General features: G+C 34.2%; 1 protein-coding gene across 13 annotated transcripts in view; it reads right to left on the reverse strand.

The window, feature by feature from the left end:
• Window positions 1-1,056: 1,056 nt before the first annotated feature.
• Window positions 1,057-20,555, reverse strand: part of CCSER2 (coiled-coil serine rich protein 2) — a 170,424-nt gene continuing 150,925 nt past the window's right edge. For 7 of the 13 annotated variants that reach the window (XM_006915455.3, XM_025049343.1, XM_015592268.2 and 4 more), the window contains one exon: window positions 1,057-2,577. In XM_006915455.3, the coding sequence (XP_006915517.1) occupies window positions 1,759-2,577 (819 nt within the window). In that variant the 3' untranslated portion in view covers window positions 1,057-1,758. Of the gene's footprint in view, window positions 2,578-3,208; window positions 3,309-5,246; window positions 5,359-14,673; window positions 14,759-16,141; window positions 16,676-20,555 lie in introns of those variants that run through there. The other 6 variants (XM_025049346.1, XM_015592276.2, XM_025049344.1 and 3 more) reach the window with 5 other exon arrangements.

Genomic DNA, 20,555 nt, shown 5'->3' on the forward strand with positions numbered 1-20,555 from the left:
TACAGAAGTGCTGTCGAATGAGAGTACGATACTAGATTGGTGATGCTCACCTGTTATCAAAACCAAGAATGGTTTGTAACCAGTGAATGGCAAGTTTATTCAAATGGTAAGGGAAGGCTCCATCAAATTGGTAGTAAATGCCTCTTTCAAAATTTCCACTAACGTACTTGCTGTTATTTCTCTAAAAAGGGGCAAGTTTACCAATGTATATTTTTAAAAGGAATCCCTAGAAATCTGAGTGACTTTTTGGCCATAATCCCTTTTGATACATTTTTGGTCAGCGAATCACAACAAAAATTTACATTGTAAAAGGCTATCTATTTAAGACACTAATTCTAATACAGGCAACAACAGGTGAACAACCTAAAGATGACATGATTTGTGTGAACAAGAGGGCAAATTTACTGAACCACCCCCGAAGAGTAGTCCACAGCATGATTAGGTCAGTACATCTGGTCCCTTGGTGGTTCCGCAACTACCTTCCTAGCACATTAAATAAGCATGTTGCCACCGAAATATCTTCTAATATCTTTTAATAAAACACAATTTCCTCTTTCTAATTCTATTTTTCTTCCCAAATCTACTTTTCAAGACATTGTCATTCAAACATATACCAACATAAAAGGGAAATATGGAAAAGTAAGCAAAACAAAATTATTATGAATTCTAGCTTTCTCAAGATAATCTTTATAATTATTCTCAAAATATTTTAACTTGTTTTGCTACAGAAAATAGTTTTAAATCCTTATGTATGGAATATTTATATCTCATCAAAGTTTTATGCAAACATTTCAAGTCCATTATTCCAGTCCACAGATATTAGCAGAAAGTCAATAAATATACATATTACAGTAAAGACTTAATTTAAAATATATGCTGTGGAACTTTAAAACAGCTATCAGAGTTCCATAAGCCTACCGGGTTCAAAGCTGAATTGCCAGCAAAACTCTAGCACCAACATCCGTTACAAATGAATACATCTTTAGGAACAGGTTGCAAGATGTATCTCAAGCTTTCCAAAAGTTATCCAGTAGCAAAAACAAACACAATGGTGTGTGTGTGTGTGTGTGTGTGTGTGTGTGTAAAACAAGATGTTAAAGTAACATATAATTGGTTTATATATAATATGAAACATTTTAGCCTGGGGAATTTGGTAAATAAATATTGAGAATAGCTTGCTGAATCTAGCAAGGAAAAATAAAACTTACACAGACTTCCTATTAAAAGCCTGATCTTTATTCATCACAGAGCTATTGCATAGACCTTTTATATATATAAATCACTGGCCAGAACTCTGCTTATAGACTTACAGACTACTGTCTTCCATTACCACCAAATCTTTAGTTAAAATAATAACCATATTTACAGGAGGGGCAAGTGAAAAAGGGTGAGGCTCTGAGAACCACAATTAATAGACCTTAAAAGGATTAAATCAGCAAAGCACATTTCTTGCCTGCTAAGTGTAATATTATGAATTTTCTGCTGTGCAGAGGATAGATAACATGATTATAGCCTTCTGTAGGCCTGAGATGGGTAAGCAAACTTCTGCATTTACCTGAGACAAATATACTCAAATACTATGTACTTCAACCAGGATATAAAATGGAAGAGCCCAAACTAGTAGAAGCTTCCACATTTTAATTTTTAAGATTTGCAAGCTTTCAATGGAACCTCCATCATGGCAGCAAACTGCAGGAAAAGCTATTAGAGAACAGATGTTTTTTTTAAAAAGCAAATTGGCAGGTGATGGCTATGCACTTAATGTATCTTTGGTTTAGGAAGACGAGAATATCGATTAGAGGCCAAACAATCCCCAGAATTCAAATTACCATTTGGATTCTGCATGATTTCTTTTCTTTTTGTTAGTGGCCTTGGGATGCTTGTCTTGGCCGGAAAGTTTTGAGGCTCTAGTTTGGGGGTGCTTATTTGTTTTTGTTTGAAAGAGCCTGAAGGGGGGCGGAGCTTAGATGCTTTTGGATTTGGATTATTTGCAAGATTTGTTTGACTAGATGTTAGTTGAAGTTTTGCTGAATTACATGGTGTAATTATTGGTGAGTTCTTACAAGTGGGACTTCTACTTGGAGATGATTCAGAAACTGGAGGTACCAAAGAATTCAAGATGGATGGCTTAAAAGGCTGCAAAGATTTGGGCTGAGACATGTAGTCCTCCGGTGAAGACTGATTTCTTCCAACTCTCTTAGCCTGGTCTACTGTACTTGACTGGGTAAGTGTTTGAAGAGAAGTGGGTATAACAAACTGCATGTCATTAATCTGATTATTTGCCAAATGATAAGGCTCTTGAGAATCCATGGTCATGTTCAAGTTTTCTTCTGAAGGTGTACTCTTAGCCACATCCTTAGTAAATTGCGGGCTTGACAAAAAAGGCTGGTCTTCTGGACCACAGCTGTGTTCTTGTTGCAATCCGTGTGTAATGCTTTCATCCAAATGTGCAACACCCTGACGTATGCCCTGGATTGTGTATTCACTGTGGGCCTCGATAGGTTGGGGTTTTATTAGTTTTCCCTGGGCGTGGTCTGTTGGTCTGGGAAGGCTGCTGGAAGGCTGTAGTACTTGAGGCTATTAAAATTAAAAACAACATTAGAAACAATTTATTTTAGAAATGTCGCCCAAAATTAACATAAGTTCTAATTAGGCTGTATTGGTGCTTATTATTTTTTAATATGAGAAATATGTGGGGTTCTTTTAAATTAAAAAATAAATTGCAATATTCAAGTGAATTCATGAGACACATACAAGAGTGATAATGCAAACAAAAATGATACAGGCAGTAACAGCAACAAGATCTAAAATCAAATAGGAGAAAAGAAAAATCTTAAAATACTGATTTATTGTCAAAAAAAGATACCTTCTTTAACTGATTTACTAATGTATTTAAAATTTTACATATGAGAGCTTGACAGAATAGTTTCTATAGCACTTTGGTTTAATCTCCATTAAGCATTCAGATAGTTACTGTGATCTTCAGACTATTACCAATTTTTAAGGTTTTTTTTTTTTTTTTAAATAAAGTTATGTATCACTTAATCACACTTGACTATCGGAAGTATTAATTTGAAAGTGTCAAATTACCTCTATCAAGAATTAAAATTACCAGCAGATAAACGTGACTTAAAGATTATATTCTCAGTTGATGTAAAATTCTAATTAAACAAAAATAGGTCCATATATTTAGCTAATGCTAGCCTACCTTTAACATTCTTGTTGAACAGTTTCAGAAAAAAATGTCTTCACAGCTTATTTGTTCTGTCTCACTGCCGTATGAGGGATCAACTAAGGATCTGTTATGGCTGATATATAGAAAACAGATTTATCTTGCTCAAGAGTGAACATCCATTTAATAAAATTAAAAATGATCGGCCTTTTGAATGATGGCTGACAGTAAAACAAATTTGAAATTGCCTGTAACTTGAACTAAAGCTCAAAAGCCTACAATATATAGCAAAGTTCTTAAGACCAACGTGCCTTGCACACACTTTTCGGGAGCTCATTGTGTAGTTATATTCCATAGAAATCAGAGGAAACGCACGTTCCATTATTTTTGTGCATTCGGTAAAGAAATACGAATCTTAAAGTTATCTTTGAATGGCCCAAAGAGTTTATATAGGGTATAGCCTATTGGTTATATCCTGATAAAGGGGTGGTTGCTATAAATGTACACACACACACACACACACACACACACTCACACACACACACACTTTCAATTTAATAACATGGGCTGAAAATGTCAATAAGTTTGGCCAAGGGTTTTGGAATATGTACTTTAAAGGATCACTTTTTACTAATAAAATAACTTTTTAAAAACTATGTTAATCCATAAACAAATTTACACAGTATCTAATTTCTCCAAAAGAAGGGAGTGAATCTATTTATATGGTATCATCTGCCACTTCATCTCCTTGACCAGCACTGAGCGACAGCTACCAGGGTCAGCGATCAGGGATTAGATTATGGCAGGATTACCAGAGACTGAAAACAAAATTCACTGACTCATGGGGTAATGGTTGGCCATGATGGTATAGGGCTGACTTACTATTTAAAAAATAATAAAGACAATGACTACTCACAATTAATCCAGAGAGTATACTACATTAAACTCTTATTTTAGAATGTTTAAAATAAATAAGCCATCTCAGTTTTTACTTCAAGTTAAATGTCCTAGACTTTAAAGTCGGTGGGCATTTTCACAATAAATCACCATAGAAATGGGTGATCTGTCCTTCAAAAATGAAAGTACTAAAAACACTATATAATTAATTCAAAAGACTCTCCTTGGTCTCCCCTGGGAAAAGAATGACCATGCCACAGTGCTCATACACTTTAGAAAAATTAGTAAAAATATAGAGCAGGACTCTATTAAGCAAACCAAAATCTACCAAAGGAAAAAAAAGCAACCAAGGAGAAAGAAAGGTAGGGCATCAAATGGCTGATTAAATGGGTATTTGTTTTCCCTTTTCACCTTCAAAAACAGTAAAATATTGTAGTCTCATGTTAAAGATTTACAGCAACTTAAGACCTTTGAAAATATCAGTGACAATTTAAAAAATTACTTTATTAAAATGTTTATTGCCGGTAAGAAAAAAAGGTATAAATATGTGCTATCAGCTCAAATCTTAAGTTATGATTTTCTAATTAAGACAAAGTAATAAACTGATTAAAGTAACCAAACCTCCAGAAAAGGGACACTGTGAACTGTATATAAACTAGCCATTTGCATTGTTCTGATTACTTATATTACTCAACTGACCACTGCTTATCAGAGAACTAAAATAGAAACACAGTAGATTGGAAGATGTGCTGCTTGTATTAATGCAATGAATTTCTACATCAAATATAAAAGAACTAGAAAATAATCAAGTTTTTAAAAATAAAATTTTGAGTCTAACTGAGGAGTTAGATTGAACAATCCTATTAAAAATTAAAAAGTTTAAACTACCACATAATTACATCAAATAAATCAGTGCTTTCTTAATGATGAATAATGTTTTATATTTTTACTAAAGGTTTATTTTAGTGGTATGATATATTTTCCCTATTTTAAAGTTAATGTATTGTTTTATTATTTATTTGAAAACTAGTTTGGAAATTCTACTACTGTAAAGAAAAAAGTCTTTAGAAGAGCAAAGAAATGACTAGAGCAAGAACCAAGGAATCGACTTGCTCCTGAGAGGTGAAAGATTGGGTAGAATTGGTTACCCACTAAGGACTGGATTGTCATTAATTACCTGCTAGCAAGTTGAACAACAAGCTGCCTCTTAACATCCAGCAAGCAAAGCAGAGATGTGTTTTGATAGCTTGTTGCTTGAAGTACAATTTCCCCAAACTCTAAACACTCAACTGTATTAATATAAAGGCAAAATGTTAATAATTCATCTTGCCCACATTCACTACTGCTTCTATGCCCTCAGACATCTTTAGAATACATTCTACATATAAAAAGAAAGAACCCATGTTCTCATGGATAAGAACAATAGGAAGGAATATCAAAGACCATTTACACATTTTTACAAATGTCTATGACGTATCACGCACTGCACTAGGTATAAGATAATATGGTATTCCTGTGATTGAGAGGTCTAGTGAGAGATAGATAAACAAATGATGAGACCATGTCTCAAGCATAAACAACAGAGGGGAATAAAAAGAAAACATATGCCAAATTAGATAGAGGTTGCAGAGGGCATCCGAGAATCACAAACATCTGAAGATGAGTAGGAGTTTGTCAAGACAAAAAGGTAAAACACTCAATTTAGGGGACCAGTACAGAGCACGGAGGCCAAAAAAAAAAAAAAAAGAACACGGTATGTTCTAGTAACTTCAATTTGTTAGACTGAATTTGGAGAGCACAGTGCTGGTGAAAAGCGTAGGCAATGGCCAGCCTATAAAGGAACTCACGTCAGACTAAACAGGTCTGACTTATGCTGCAGATAATGAGAGACACTGATGAATTTTAAGCAGCAGAATCATTAAGATCTGATGTGTATTTTAGAATGTCACTCTAGTGGAATCAGTGACGAATGTAAGGGGAGGGGATGACATTGTAAACTGAATAGTCAGGTAATATGCTACTGCTAACAGCCCAGGCGATAAATCATGGGGGTCTACAATTAGGATAACTAAAAGAAAAACTAGAAATAATTGAAAGAAATTTTGAAGTTGGGACACGCAAAGGTTGTTTGGGAGGAATTTAAGATGAATTCCATGTTTCTGGCTTTGGAGATGCAAGATGAGGAACTGCTGTGTATCAAAATTAATTAATTAATTAATTAAAGGCCTCTGGGGAAGTTGCCCATTTATTTCATAGCCTCGGCTGCCCATAAGACTCAGGGCAAAAGGAATCCATGCCCCCACTACTGAGGGGGCTTCAGGAAACGCTAATAGTCACAAATAAGTAGAACTTTAGTACTATTCCATCCTTGCAACTTGTAGAAGGATTTGTTACTAAAGCTTTAAAATGTGGACCCATCCCCAGACATAAGGAGTCAAGTACTTCTAACTGGAATAAGTAACTTCAAGTCTTACTTTAGTTAGATATATATACTTCAGCACACTATTCTGAGAATTCTCAGATGCAATAGTTATAAGTGTCAAGGTAAAGAGTGCCAGCAATTCATAGGCATCTTCAGTGATTACTTTAGGCTGCTTACAAAGATAACAGTGACTACGGCTCCTTACAGGCGTGTACCACGCTTTATTCATTTTTCACTGTTGAAGATGGTATGTCCAGTATTTGGTACGTAGTAGCAATTTTATATATTTTTTTCTTGGTATTATTATTAAATACATTTTAAAGGTTAAAAGAAAGATGGAAATGGCACTATCTGTAACATGTCTGCAATATATATATATATATATATGTATATATATATATGTTGCTAGATAAATAAATGAATATTAGTGAGTGGTATATTCCAAAATTGCTTCTTTGGTAATAAATTATCAAAATGATACTTTACTATTAGGTCAATGATGCAGTACTAATAGTCAAATAAAAACAAGTATAAAAAAACACTAATGAAAAAAATCTTATAATAGAAAAAAATTCTTTCTCTAAATAAGTTTGGGGTTAGCTTAATGATTCATGTTTAGAAAGATAGAGCATCTCTCATAATGGCCTATCAACAAAGCCACATATTCTTTTTACTTGGAGAGTAGACATTTCTGGATAAAATGAGCTGTGAAAACTGTTTTAACAAGCATTGAGCTATTTTCCATTTCTGATTCTAATAATTAAATATATTTTACATTATACATGTAAATACTTAGTAGAAGATCTCCTAGCATATCAAAATTGCTCAATAAATACTAGCTATGATTATTAAAAATTATAAAAATGATGAATTTAAATTATGGTCTTTTTGTAACTAGGTCTTAAAAAAAGAAAGGCAAGTTCCATAGCAGTATAATAATATATTAGTTACTAAAGAATAAGAGGTTTCTAGGCTCCAAGTACATATTTCAATAATGTCAGTCACATCTAAATGTTTTAAATCCATAGCAGGCATATCTGATGTGACACAGAAGACTCCTTAAGTGTTCTTCTAGAGATAAACCAGAGCTAGACCATGCAAGGAACTTTAAAGTTTATTAAAAATTTACATATGGCTATATGAAGGAGCTAGTACAACTTCATATAGCCATATGAAGGAGTAAGCTGTACAATTCTCTCAAAGTGGAGTCGGATTGATTTGAGTTTGAGTCCTAGGTCTATCACTTATTATTGGTGAGATACCGGGTGAATTATCTTACTACTATGAAATGAAATTTCATAATTTATAAAATGAGGATAATAGCAGTATCTATACCTAATCAAATTATTATAAATAATAATAACATGCATACAAAGTGCTTAGTATGCCTGATACACTACGAATACTTGAGAAATGTTATACTCTGGGCTCTGAGAGAAGAGGGTTTCCCTTCTTTCCAAAGGCAGACAGCCAAACTCTAAGTTTGCATGTATGATCTCTAACTATCACAAGACCCTAGGCGAAAGGTAATGTCTTCTTTTAGTAAATGAGTAAGTTGAGGTTAAATGAACTTAAGTAACATGTCCAAATTCACACACTTTAGCAAATGGCAAAGCCAAAATTTGAACCAACAGAGAATTTTAAATGCAGTGCTAAACACTTTATTATTCTGTGCTATTTGGGTAATTCTAAGGAGTTCGTAGACTTTCAGAATATGCAATATAGCTAGATGATTATTTTAAAAACTCAATAGCATATCCAGTACCAACATACAGGTACCATCTTTCCAGGATAATGCCCTATTTCCTTCTTAGCTGATCTACCTATCCTACACAGCATAACTCTCAGACACCAAACTCGAACCACTATGTGGGGAAAAAATGGTTCCAAGTGACCTACTTGAAGAAATACACTGAACATAAGAAAAGGCAAATTAGCATTCATCACTAAGAAAAACTTCACCTTCACCATTGCATACCACTTCAAAGATTTCTAGCATTACCATAAGAAAAAATACTTCTACCAGTTTCTGTAAACATTCTTGTTCTAGAATCACCAACAATACAATGGCTGCTAGAAACATCAAGTTCTGAGGGAGTAAAATATGTCAAAGTGTGTAAGGTAGAAAGCAGTAAATATTCTCAAGTATAATAATGCTACTGCACAACAGAAACAGGAATTACCTAAAATTGTTTTTTTGGTGTTATTATTAAATACATTTTAAAGGTTAAAAGAAAGGTGGTAATGGCACGCACCATCTGTAACATGCCTGTAATTTCATGCAGGCTCTGACATGCATCATGCAAACTAAAACAAAAAACAAAAAAGTGACTGAGGAAGGTGGTAGGAAAAAATGTGAAATTGTACTGTACCACGCTTTGTCAGAGAAGTAATGGACTAACTTCTCAACTCCTTGCCAATGGCATAATGGGAGAGCAGAGACAAGAAAAAGACAGGACAATGGTGTCAGAGACTACACACAACACCAAGGAATTGCCATGACTGGGTAGCAGCCAACAGTATCTGCTTGGCTTTTGTTGTGTTTTTCTAGGCATCATTATTTATGAAAACATATTTTAATAGATTTATACTTTCTTGATAAAGTGTTATACTTTCTTGCAAATTAATACAAATATTCATATCCATAGAACTGTATCTGTAAAACTTCTCCCACTTAAAAGGAATCACTTGAAGAATTTTACCAAATTAATTGCAGAAAAATTTTGGCACAATTTAATATTCATACTCCAAAGATATAACAACGTTTAGCTAAATGTAATCCCTTAAGAAGGAAGTAGAAATTATTTTTAATAATTTCAGTCTTCCACATTTTCAATACAACTCAATATTTGTCAGTTTATGTTTATGACTGTTGCTGCATTAAAGAGCAATAAAAGTATAATCTGATCTTCATGTACCTCTTAAATATTATGTTCTAAATTTTAAGTGAGCCTCCATACATCATTGTAGACATGGAAGACATAACTGGAGCCCTAGCATAACAACAGTGGTCCCCCTGCCTTATCCGCAGTTTCGCTTTCCATAGTTTCAGTTACCTGTGGTCTCAGTTACCTGCAATCAACCATGGTCTGAAAATATGAAATGAAAAATTCCAGAAATAAATAATTCATAAGTTTTAAATTGTGTGCTGTTGTAAGTAGCATGTTGAAATCTTGTGCCATCTTGCTCCATACTACTCAGGACATGAATTATCTCTTTGTCCAGCATATCAATGCTTTATATGCTACCTGCTAGGTAGTCACTTAGTATTGGTTATCAGATCGACTGTCATGGTACCATAGTGCTTGTGTTCAAGTAACCCTTAATTTACTTAATAATGGCCCCAAAGCACAAGAGTCGTGATGCTGGCAATGCGGATATGCCAAAGAGAAGCCATAAAGTGCTTCCTCCTTAAGCTGAAAGGAAGAAAAACAGTATACATAGGGTTTGGTGCTATCCGTGGTTTCAGGCATCCACTGGGGGTCTTGGAAAGTATTCCTGAAGATGAGGGGGAACTACTTACTGTAGATTAAACAAATTCTGCTCTATAATTCACATGAACCCAATCACAGCTTCTAATGTTTCTTGGGAACCAGGAATGCTCTTATTTCCCTATATCTCAGAATGGTGCCTCTTGATCTCAGAGAACTTAGAAAAGATACCTGATAAATATAAATTATAAATAAACGAAGTCTGAAATAAGGAGTTCGATGGCTCTTCTAAAGTGATCATTAACTGCTTTTACTAACTATCACAGTGGGTAACTGTGGCTTAAGTAAGCATTTACTACATAGGCATAATCAGTATGAGATGCTTAATTTTCTTGGGTCTATATATCTCTAAGACACAGAACCCATCGGCATCTACCTCTGAGATATAGAGTAGTTCAGAAAACAAAACTAATAGCATACTAGACATTTCCACTGGTATGACAATATACATGGTGTATTTATGCAGAGTAGGATACTGCAGGCACTAGGTATAGCAACAAATACAGCTGACCAAAGAATCCCACTATCTGCAGAGCAGGTTTTTATAAAAGGCTTATACAGAAGACAGTAACTGGAGTGTTTCTCATAATTGTAAGGTGTTGAGAGAGAAACTAACTCATGTCTAGGTTTATAGGATAGCTTACTGGACCATGATTTTTATGTGCATTTCTAGTCATTTGACCAAACGGTACTTGAATTAGCTGTAAAAATGGACACAGTACCATATTCTATATTAACCACACTTCAAAAAAGATGGCTTACTAAATTTTGTTCAGTTTTTACTGAGTTATCCTAGATTCCATCTCGCTGAAAATTATTTTACTTTTATGAAAAGTCACTCCCAGAGCTAATTTCTCATTAAAACACTGAAGCAAATGTGCTCCTTATATATAAAATTAATTACAGTCACTTGGTGGAGCCAGATTGAGCCACTTTAATGGATACCTTATGAGCATGTTTGACAGTTCAACAATACACATCAAGTGTCTCTAGAAAGTGCACACCCTTTAATTAAGTAACATCCTTCTAGGAATCTACTTAAGTAAAGAGAGATGTTGACACTAAGCTATGTACAAGAATGACCTGAACTGCAATAATATCTCTATTTAATAGGCAGAAATTGAAACAATATCAATGTCCAACAACAGCAAGATTAAATAAATTAGAAAATATCCACAAAATGTAATATTGTGAAGCCATTAAAATGATATTTTCAAGAAATATTTACTATACGAAAAATATTCACATAATGATATAATGTGAAAAAAAAGTTGAGAAGCAAATATGAGAGTATTATACATCCTAAGAGAAAGTACTGTTTTATGAATATTTTATCTGAATTTTAAATATATAAATAAATGTGTTGGGCTGTAAACATAGTTGTAAATATTTTTGCTGCAAGGATAGCTGTAAACATTTCATTCAGTAAATACATACTCCGTTGTAATGTAAAATGAATTTAAAAGTATTACTTATCAAAAAAATTTGTGACACATCATCTGAAAGTTTTAAGAGGAGGATGGATATAAGATAATATAATCATCATTCTTACTGTAATTCTAGTGAATACAATTAGTTATCATAATATAAACTTAGAAATCAGGCAACACTACATCAAAAAATTGCTGGGCTCTTAAGATAAATGGCTATTATTTTTGGTGTTTCAAAACAATTTTCTTCTTCCCATGTAAGTTATTGCACAGGAAGGTAAAGGTTGATAAGATTTCTAAATTCTTTCAATCAAGGTGTTAAAGAGCAAAAGTTTAAAGTCATTTTAGCAAAATAAATCAGTATATTTCAAAATATATCTTTTGAAAAGTCAAGTATTCGTAGAAGCATATGTTCTAGCAAGAAATGTTATTTGAGATTACCATTAAGGCTTTTCACTTGAAAAAGTAATTATTTTTATTAAATTTTTCTACTATGAGAAAAGTTATCATTTCTAATTTTACACAATTAGAATTTAGAAAGACTAAACCAATTCCAGTTAAGTCAGTTTGGACTAAAGCTGAAGTGCCTACTCATGACAGAAAGATCCTTGTTATGTCCACATGTAGATATTTTCTGCTAACCCAGAGAAAATTTTAATTTGAAATCGGAAGACAAGCATCCTCAAGTTTTGATGAGTGATACACTCAAGAAAAGAAATTTAAGTCAAAATGTCCTGAGAAAGAAAAAAAATACTTAAGGACTAGGATTTTCCACTTACGTCTATTTTTCTAGGGTTATTCTTAAATTCAGTAAGAGCATCCTTGGCCAATGCAGCTTCTGGGGTGACCAGAGCTAAATATTCCATGTAAACATTAATTATTTCATTCTCTACATATTTAGAACAGGCTATCTTTTTAATAGAATAATAATAATAATAAAAAGCCAATAACAAATTGCCTTACTGAAGACTAATGGCCAAGCCGACTCGTCTTCTACATTTAGGGAAAAAAGTTGATGTTTAAGAAGGCATCAGAAAGAAAATATTAATGAAACATATTATATTATAGGAGAACTCTCTCAAACAACTACCATCACTTACAGACTTAAACTCTCCAAAAATCAGCACCAGGAATCACATACTAACTAAACATGGAGACAAATATTATTTCACTGACTATGTTTAGTTTTCAAAACTGCTGGATTTACTCTTGTAATTCCATACCCTACTCTTTCTCTATATCACTAAATAATAATAATGATGATGATTTTATTGGTAAACTTCTTCAGCTATTCTCGGTAAATCCAAAATAATGTAGTAGTTTAGAACATATTTCTCTTCTAAAGGAACCTTTCAAACTCAAAGAGCTGTTAAAAAGCTTTGAAAAAGTCTTCTAGTCATCACCTTCCACAAACAGGGCCAGTTTTCTTAGCTGCATAAGCCATGAGAACATAGCCGGGAAGACTCCAATGTATTTATCTTCAAGGTGGCTAACACATTCAAAACTTTCTTTACTAACTTGGAGATGTTGAGAAAGGAGGTTTGATCTAGAAAAGCTAGAAAGACAGATCTTGATAGTCATGTTGCAAGGCAGTGCTGTTTTATAGTTGGAAATGAAAAACACAGCTCTGAATCCAAGAAGAAAGAAGGAAGAAGTATCTGAAAATGGAGAGCCAATGACTCAATGGAGGGACAAGAAAATTCTAAAGCTATACAAATAAGAAACGAATGGAATGAATGTTTCTGAGAAACCTGTTTTAAAAATAAATCTAAAACTATTTGCAATACAGAATAGTTAACCTTAAACTTCAATCCCACATTACAGCTAGCTGAGGGGAAGGAGAATGGGGGAGAAAAATGCTGGAAGTAAAGAACAAGGGCTAAAAGTGGGTTTCAGTAAATTCAAAGTAGGTGTGTTAATCTGAGGTAAGTCTGTCAAACCATGCTGTTTACTGGGTACAAGACTAAAATACATTATCATTTATTATAACCACACTTGAAATTCAGATTAGTTCACTAGCAACTTAGTGTGATATCTTATACACTAGGAATCTTTAAATAGAGGAGAAAAGAAATCAACCTATTGAAGACGAGAGAAGTAAAAAAAGGAGGGTATACAGAGGTTGTAGGGGCTAGAAAAGGAAATGGAAGAGAAGAAATTTCTCACTGCTTCCACTAAACAAATTAATTTGCTACTAAATAACTTGATAAAAAAGCCTATATAAACTCTCTGTTCTATTTTTCTTTAAAACAAACAGTACAAAAGGGAGAGGCATAATAGGCAAAACATAAATTTCAAACCCTGTCTCAAATTTACATTTGTATCTAATAATTTTGATTAACTCAAAATATAAATTTTTATTTGAATAAATCACATTTCTTAATTTTAACTGCTTAAAATTTCTCACTTTGGACCTTTGATACTTCACATAATTAAGGATAATTTGTGAAAACAAGAGATATGAATCACAAATCATGGAGAAGGCATGAAAGTGACTCTGACAATATTTACATCTTTTTCTCAAAGTAGCTTTTTTGGGTGACTTTTCAAAAAAGATAAAATATAACCAACTTACCATATGTACTTAAGTACATAATATAAAATAATAATGTTTCGAAAGCAAATTTAATGTAATCAAAGTTTTTTGAAAGTCAAACGATTACTAAATCATTAGAAATGTTAGTAAACCATGCATATTCAAAAGCCATTCTTCTGTACTTGTATAGCAGCTGATAAATTACTAGGGACATATTAGTTGTTAAAAAACACCTTTGAAACATGATTTAAAAGATTTTTCTTCTAGAAGACAATGAAATGTAATCAAAGCCTTTTAATTAGGAAATATTTAAAGAAATGTGCAATGGTTCCATAAACAGTATGCATCTGTCCATTATACCACTGCTGATAGTACGTGTATCTTTTACATAACTAGATCTTTATTCACATATCTCAAGTCATGGGAAAAGAAAATGCATTAAAGACAGATGCATGTCAGTAGATCAAAGGTCACTGGTAATAGGTTTAACAGCTTTAGAATGAAATTAAGTTCAGAGAGTTTTCTTAAGGCTCTAAGTGAAAGTCTATTTACATGCAGTCAAAGGAAGTGTTAATTGAGAGGAGAGCCCAGGGAGTGCTCCTTTAGCACATGCCTACAGATCACTCTCAAAGGGGAGGAGGTGCTGAGGAGGGACAGATCATGCAGCAGAGAAATACCAGGAAGGGGAAGCCAGAGCAGGATAGGAGTGAGAGGCACAGACTCACTCTGTCTGCGGTGCGGCGGGACAGTCCGTGGGATCCCCTGGAAGGAGCCCTGCCAAGGAGAGAAGGAGGGAGCAGAATACCCACCCTGTGTAGAGAGAGATGGGGGTAGGGAGGTATAATAAAAAAGGGAACCGAAAAATAGAGAAACCAAAGTCACACTTTAAAAAAAAATAATAATATAACAATAGTGTTAATGAGAAGACAGATTTCATTTTTTAAAATATAGGCAGCTCAAATTACTAAAAAAATACAACATAATTCTAAACGTCATTTATTTTTCATATATTTTAAGAAAAAAAAATTTTTCCTGTAATATTTGTAGTTAATACATAAGAAACGAAGTATTCTTTCTGGTATATATTTGTCATTACAAATCTCTTTTTTAAAGTAGCAGATTCCAGTCTTTTGCAAAAAATAAAAGCATATAAAAGGGAAGAGAGATTTCAGGTATTAAACACACAGACACTGCATCAATTATAAATCAGGCAATAAAAAATTACCATACAAAATTTCTATTTCTTTTTAAATCACAGGTTTTCAGAATAGTAACATAAAAAACATTAGCTGAAGACAGGAGAACCAACACAGCATTAAAAATATTTAGGATATTGTTGAGAATGAGTACTATAACAAGAATGTGACATATAGGCCACAAGTTACACATGCATGCTTTTTAATTTGAATAACTAGTGGCTTCTTAGTTTTACTTATTTTATTTTATTATTATTTTTTAAAATCCATTTATTTATATATTTTTATTGTAAGTTTCAGCTGTACATTTTACAGTAAGTGTATACACACACATACACACACACTGTATGCTCACCTCCCATAGTTAGATTTCTTTGTCACCACATATTTGATCCCCTTTACCCCGTCTACCTACCCATTCCCCACTCCCAGTTTTATTTTAATAACAGATTATCAGAATTAAAATATATCTGGTATGTCATTTACTTCAATGTCTTCACTTTCCAGATAAAACTGGGTCTTCAAGAAAGTATTTGTTCAGTTTCACACAAATATAACCAGATTGGGTATCACGTCTCTCTATTCTTAGCCTCTTCACAGTGACTGAAACATACCCACAAATAAAACTTGAAACACTCACTATCACCAAAGAAAATGAGCCTGTAAATCATCATACCCAGTTTATTCTACAAAAGTATGCATAATTTTTCAGACCAGTTAACCTGACAGAGAAATGATGTATTAGAATATTACTAATGTAGTTTGTTGGTGTTTACAGATTTCATGAACATCCAAATAAACTGCCTGCCACCTCTGTATCAACAACATTTCTTGGCTCAGTTCAGTATAATCAGATACTTCAAGAGTAATCCTACATTGCTCACTATAAAACAAAAACAAAAAATCCATTTTCTATGTTGATGAAGGGAAAACACAGTTATGAGAAACTAAATAGAATTAATGACCTTTAGAATAACCTAGTAAATAAAGATCCTATCTTTTGAAATTACTACACTTTCTCCACTAATTTAGCCATAGATGCTTCAGAAAATAGCTTGGAAAAATTTAATGGGTGATGATTCAGGTACTCTCCATAGCAAACTCCATTTGCTATTTCAGAAACGTTTTGGTTCAAAAGCTTTACACAAAATAAATCCTCAACCAAGAAGGACTATAAACTTCCTTCCCTATTAGTTTTACCAGGGCCAAATTTCTACTCATTGCACTGAGTAAAGAAACTTTCAGATAGGGATTTTGTAAGGTAAACCAGCAGTCAGAGATTCCTTCTCAAAGAAATAAGTTCTCTCTGGAGATCTGTGGAAATAGTACTCACTGGGAGTCAGGGGAACTGTTTTTCCTTGGATCTTCCATAAGCCTTGTAGCTTTGAGAAAGCCACTGATCTTCTGTGAGCCTCAGTTTCTTCATCTGTAAGATGGAGGGTTGGAATGTGCTACAGGCTGAATATCTACGTCCCTCTAAAATTTCATATGTTGAAACCTATTTCCCTGTGTGATGGTTTAAAGGTGGAGCCTTTAAAGAAGAGACAAGGTCATAAGCGTGGAGTGCTCATGAATGGAATTTAGTGCTCTTAGAAATCTCAGAGAGCTTCCTGTGAGAAGCCTGCTGGTCTATGAACCAGGAAGTTGGCCCTCACCAGACCCTGAATCTGCTGGCATCTTAATCTTCGACTTCCCAGCCTCCAGAACTGTGAAAAATAAATTTTATTGTTTATAAACCACCCACTCTATGTTATTCTGTTATAGTTGCCTGACTGGATTAAAACAGAATGGTTTGTCTCTAAGAAACTTCTTAATTTTAGTTCTTATAATTCAGTTTATTGCATATCTGTCCTTATTCCCACTCATCTAGAGTCACTGTTATCCTTTAATTTTATAACTATATGGCGTTTAAAAAAATCGATTTTGTATTAAATTGCCCTTCCTAATAAATTGTTAGGTCTTTGAAATAATTTAAGTAAAAGTTCTGTCATAATACCTAGAACCCGGCAGGAGTTTTAAAAGATGTTAAATGTCCCACCTTCTCTGCCTACCAGTCCCCAGCACACAGCCAACTCTGAATAACTGTTTACTGATTTAAACTGAATTAAGTTACTGTGTTTATCTAGGCCTGGATACATATTGTAAGCACCTAAGAATCTTAAAAAAAACAATGATACCCATCTTCACTCCCCCAAGACCAATAAATCATGATCTCCGAGATAGGCCTGATCATGAGAAACAGAGAAAGACAACCTTGTGAAATAAATACATTAGAGCTTTGCCTGCTGCTGCCAAGGGGGCACCCATTGATTAAGCTGATTAAATAGTTTTGAGTTTATCCCTATAAAGGCAAAGAATGTTATTCATTTTATTTCTGCCACTTAAAATGCCTCTTTCTACTTTCCTAACTTCAAACCCATTTCCTAAAAGCTTTTACTGATCCTACCTAAATTAACACTCTTGTTTATAAGTATCCACATCTCTTGGTGGATACTTGTCTCAGGGAATTTTTCTTCCTCTGTTCATTATGCTGATTTGAATATTTTCTTATTTCTGTATTAAATATAACCACTCTTAGAATAATAGGCTCTTTACTTTTCTTCATGTCCACTATAGCTTCTTGCTAAGTGACTTACACAGAGTAGAAACAACATACTATGAATTTAATAATGTTAAATTTAATAAAAGTGGGACTGCCAGTACCAGTATAAGATGGAATAGATACACTTTTCTCTTTTTCTCCTGCAAAGTACAGCAAAAAATCCTGGATATTACATATAAAACAAACATAAGACTCTAAAAGGTGGAGCTAAGAAGACAGACCAGCTATGGACCTTGAAATTTGAGGAAAAACATAGTAGAGAATTCCTGGGTTTTCTTTTTGCCTAATACATCCTGGACTAGGTGACAGTGAAGCCTGAACCCAGAATTGCCAATAGGCGCAGACAAAAATAAAAGTAAAACAGGTCTCAAGTAAAACCTGCAATCTGCCAAAGGTGTTACCAGGAAAGAGGCAGCAGAGTAATACACAAAATTTGTACACAATAATTTGCTAAACGCCATATGAAAAACTGCATCCCCGGCCACGTTCACATCAGAAAAGACCAACTGAGAAGCCTAAGATTCCACCCTCACCTGGCTCTATGTTAAAATATGTATAGGAAATATTTAAGACATCTATAAACGGAGAAAAAGAAAGGACTTAAAGGGAAGTAAGATTTCTATACTTAATAGACTACATAAATTTATATATATTGGTAAGATAAAAAAAATGGAACTAGCCTTAAAAATTCTCTAAGTAGACAAAACCAGTTTAATGATATAAACAAAGCTTAATTTAGATTTAGCTTATTTTGCAAGACTAGCTTGACATGGGTTCATTTCTTATTTATGCCTTTGGAAATCATAAGTAAAACCTGAACTGTTTCCCAAGGTTGAGCTGCTTTATAACAATATACCCTTGAGTCTCAATCCATGTTTTGGGTTGAATAGTCCCAATTTTGGAACTGTCTTTTTGGTGTTTTCACAATAAACTTTGACTAATTACTATTTTGGTGATTCGCTGGTTTTACTTCTGTTATTTCTGAACATTTGCCAATACATAATATCTAAAGCAACCATAACATTTCCATAAAAAAAGATGCACTCAAAATACTCTATGTAAATCAAAATGAAATTCTAAAAGACATATAAGTAACATACAGACAGCAAAAAAGAAAAAAAAAATAGAAACAAAGAAGAGAAGAAACAAAAATAAATAGAGTGGTAGACTTAAGCCCCAATATATCAACAATTACATTAAATATAAAGGCTGTCTAGATACCAATTGACAGAGTGGATTAAAAAAATCAAGATCCAATTATATGCATGGTGCGTGAAATTCACTTGATAGATATTTTAAGTTAAACAGGGAAAACATATACGATGCAAATAAATCAAAAGAAAGTAAGAGTAGCCATGCCACTATCAGGTAAAGAATTCAGAGCAAATTACCAGGTATAAAAAGGGACCTTTTAAAATAATAAAAGGGTCAATATACCAAGCAGAGATAGCAATCCTAAATGTATATGTACCAAACTACAGAACTACACATGAAGCAAAACTGACATAACTAAAAGGAGAACAGCCAAATCCACAATTACAGCTGGAGATTCCAATACCCTTCTCTCAACATCTAAGAAAATTAGACAAAATCATCAATGATTAAGAAGAGCTCAAGGACAGCATCAACAATCAGAATCTCATCAATATTTATAAAATACTCCAACCAAGAACAGCAAAATACAGATTCTTTTCAAGAGTCCACAGTACAGTTACCAAAACAGATCATGGTCTAGGTCATAAAACAAACCACAACAAACTTAAAGAATTGAATACAGAATGTATTTTCTGACCACAATGGAATCAAATTAGAAATCAGCAACAGAAAGAAGATAGAAAAAAAATCTCAAATCATTAAGCTAAATTTCCACCTTAAGAAACTTGGAAAATAACCAACCAAAAGTAAGCAGAAATAAATAGAGTGAAAACTATTGAAATTGAACACAGAAAAATAAAGGTAATTAAGGAAACAAAATTTGGTTCTTTGAAAAGGTCAATAAAATTGAAAAACAGAACAGGAAATAAAAATGGCATACATTGATAGAGGTTCTGTGCATCCCTCTGGCAATCAAATCAAAGTTGTGAAGGAAACAAGGAGCAGCAGCAAGGAAAAATCACCTGGGATCTATATGAACAAGCCCTAGGGAGAAGTCCAAGAATAACTCTGCAACTGTAGAAGGTAGGACGGAGCAAGGACGCTGGGCTGCCCAGTCTCGAGTGAGATGAAGGCTGTGGCAACGGTGGCAGATGTCTCTTAAAGAGGCCAGGTCCACGAGCAGATTTTCTTGGTGACAGACCTGCTTGCTCCGAGCACCAGTGCTGATTTGGCTGCATGAAGGGGGCACCAGGAACAGACAGGGAGACACTGCTGGAATGAGAGCCTAAGGGAGATTCGCTCTGTATAGAAGTGCTGGCAGTATCCACTGTTCCCTGTTGTGCCCTCCCACTTCACAGTGCCCTCGACACAGAGCCACCATAGCCGAGACCTCATCAAACTAGATAACAGAGGTCGCTCCACCCAGAGGATTCCCTGAAACCCCGCCAACCCCAACTTATGGCCCCACCTAAGCAATATCCAGGTATATCCTCAGTGAGTCAGGTGCTCCTTGCTGAGCAGCTCCTAGACTCACACTGGAGCCAGCTGGCCTCGGTTTCTGGTGTGGCCTTTTGAGGCAACTATAAGCACAGCATCTGTGGATTGCTTGCTGAATCTTAACGGGTGACCCCAGAGAGGCAGAGGCTTGGGCTAAATTTGGCCTGCAGCTGAATCCCTCTCAGGACTGTGCCACTGGACACGTACTTCATAAATC

This window comes from Pteropus alecto, unplaced genomic scaffold (genome assembly GCF_000325575.1).
Source record: "Pteropus alecto unplaced genomic scaffold, ASM32557v1 scaffold155, whole genome shotgun sequence".
Lineage (NCBI taxonomy): Eukaryota > Metazoa > Chordata > Mammalia > Chiroptera > Pteropodidae > Pteropus > Pteropus alecto.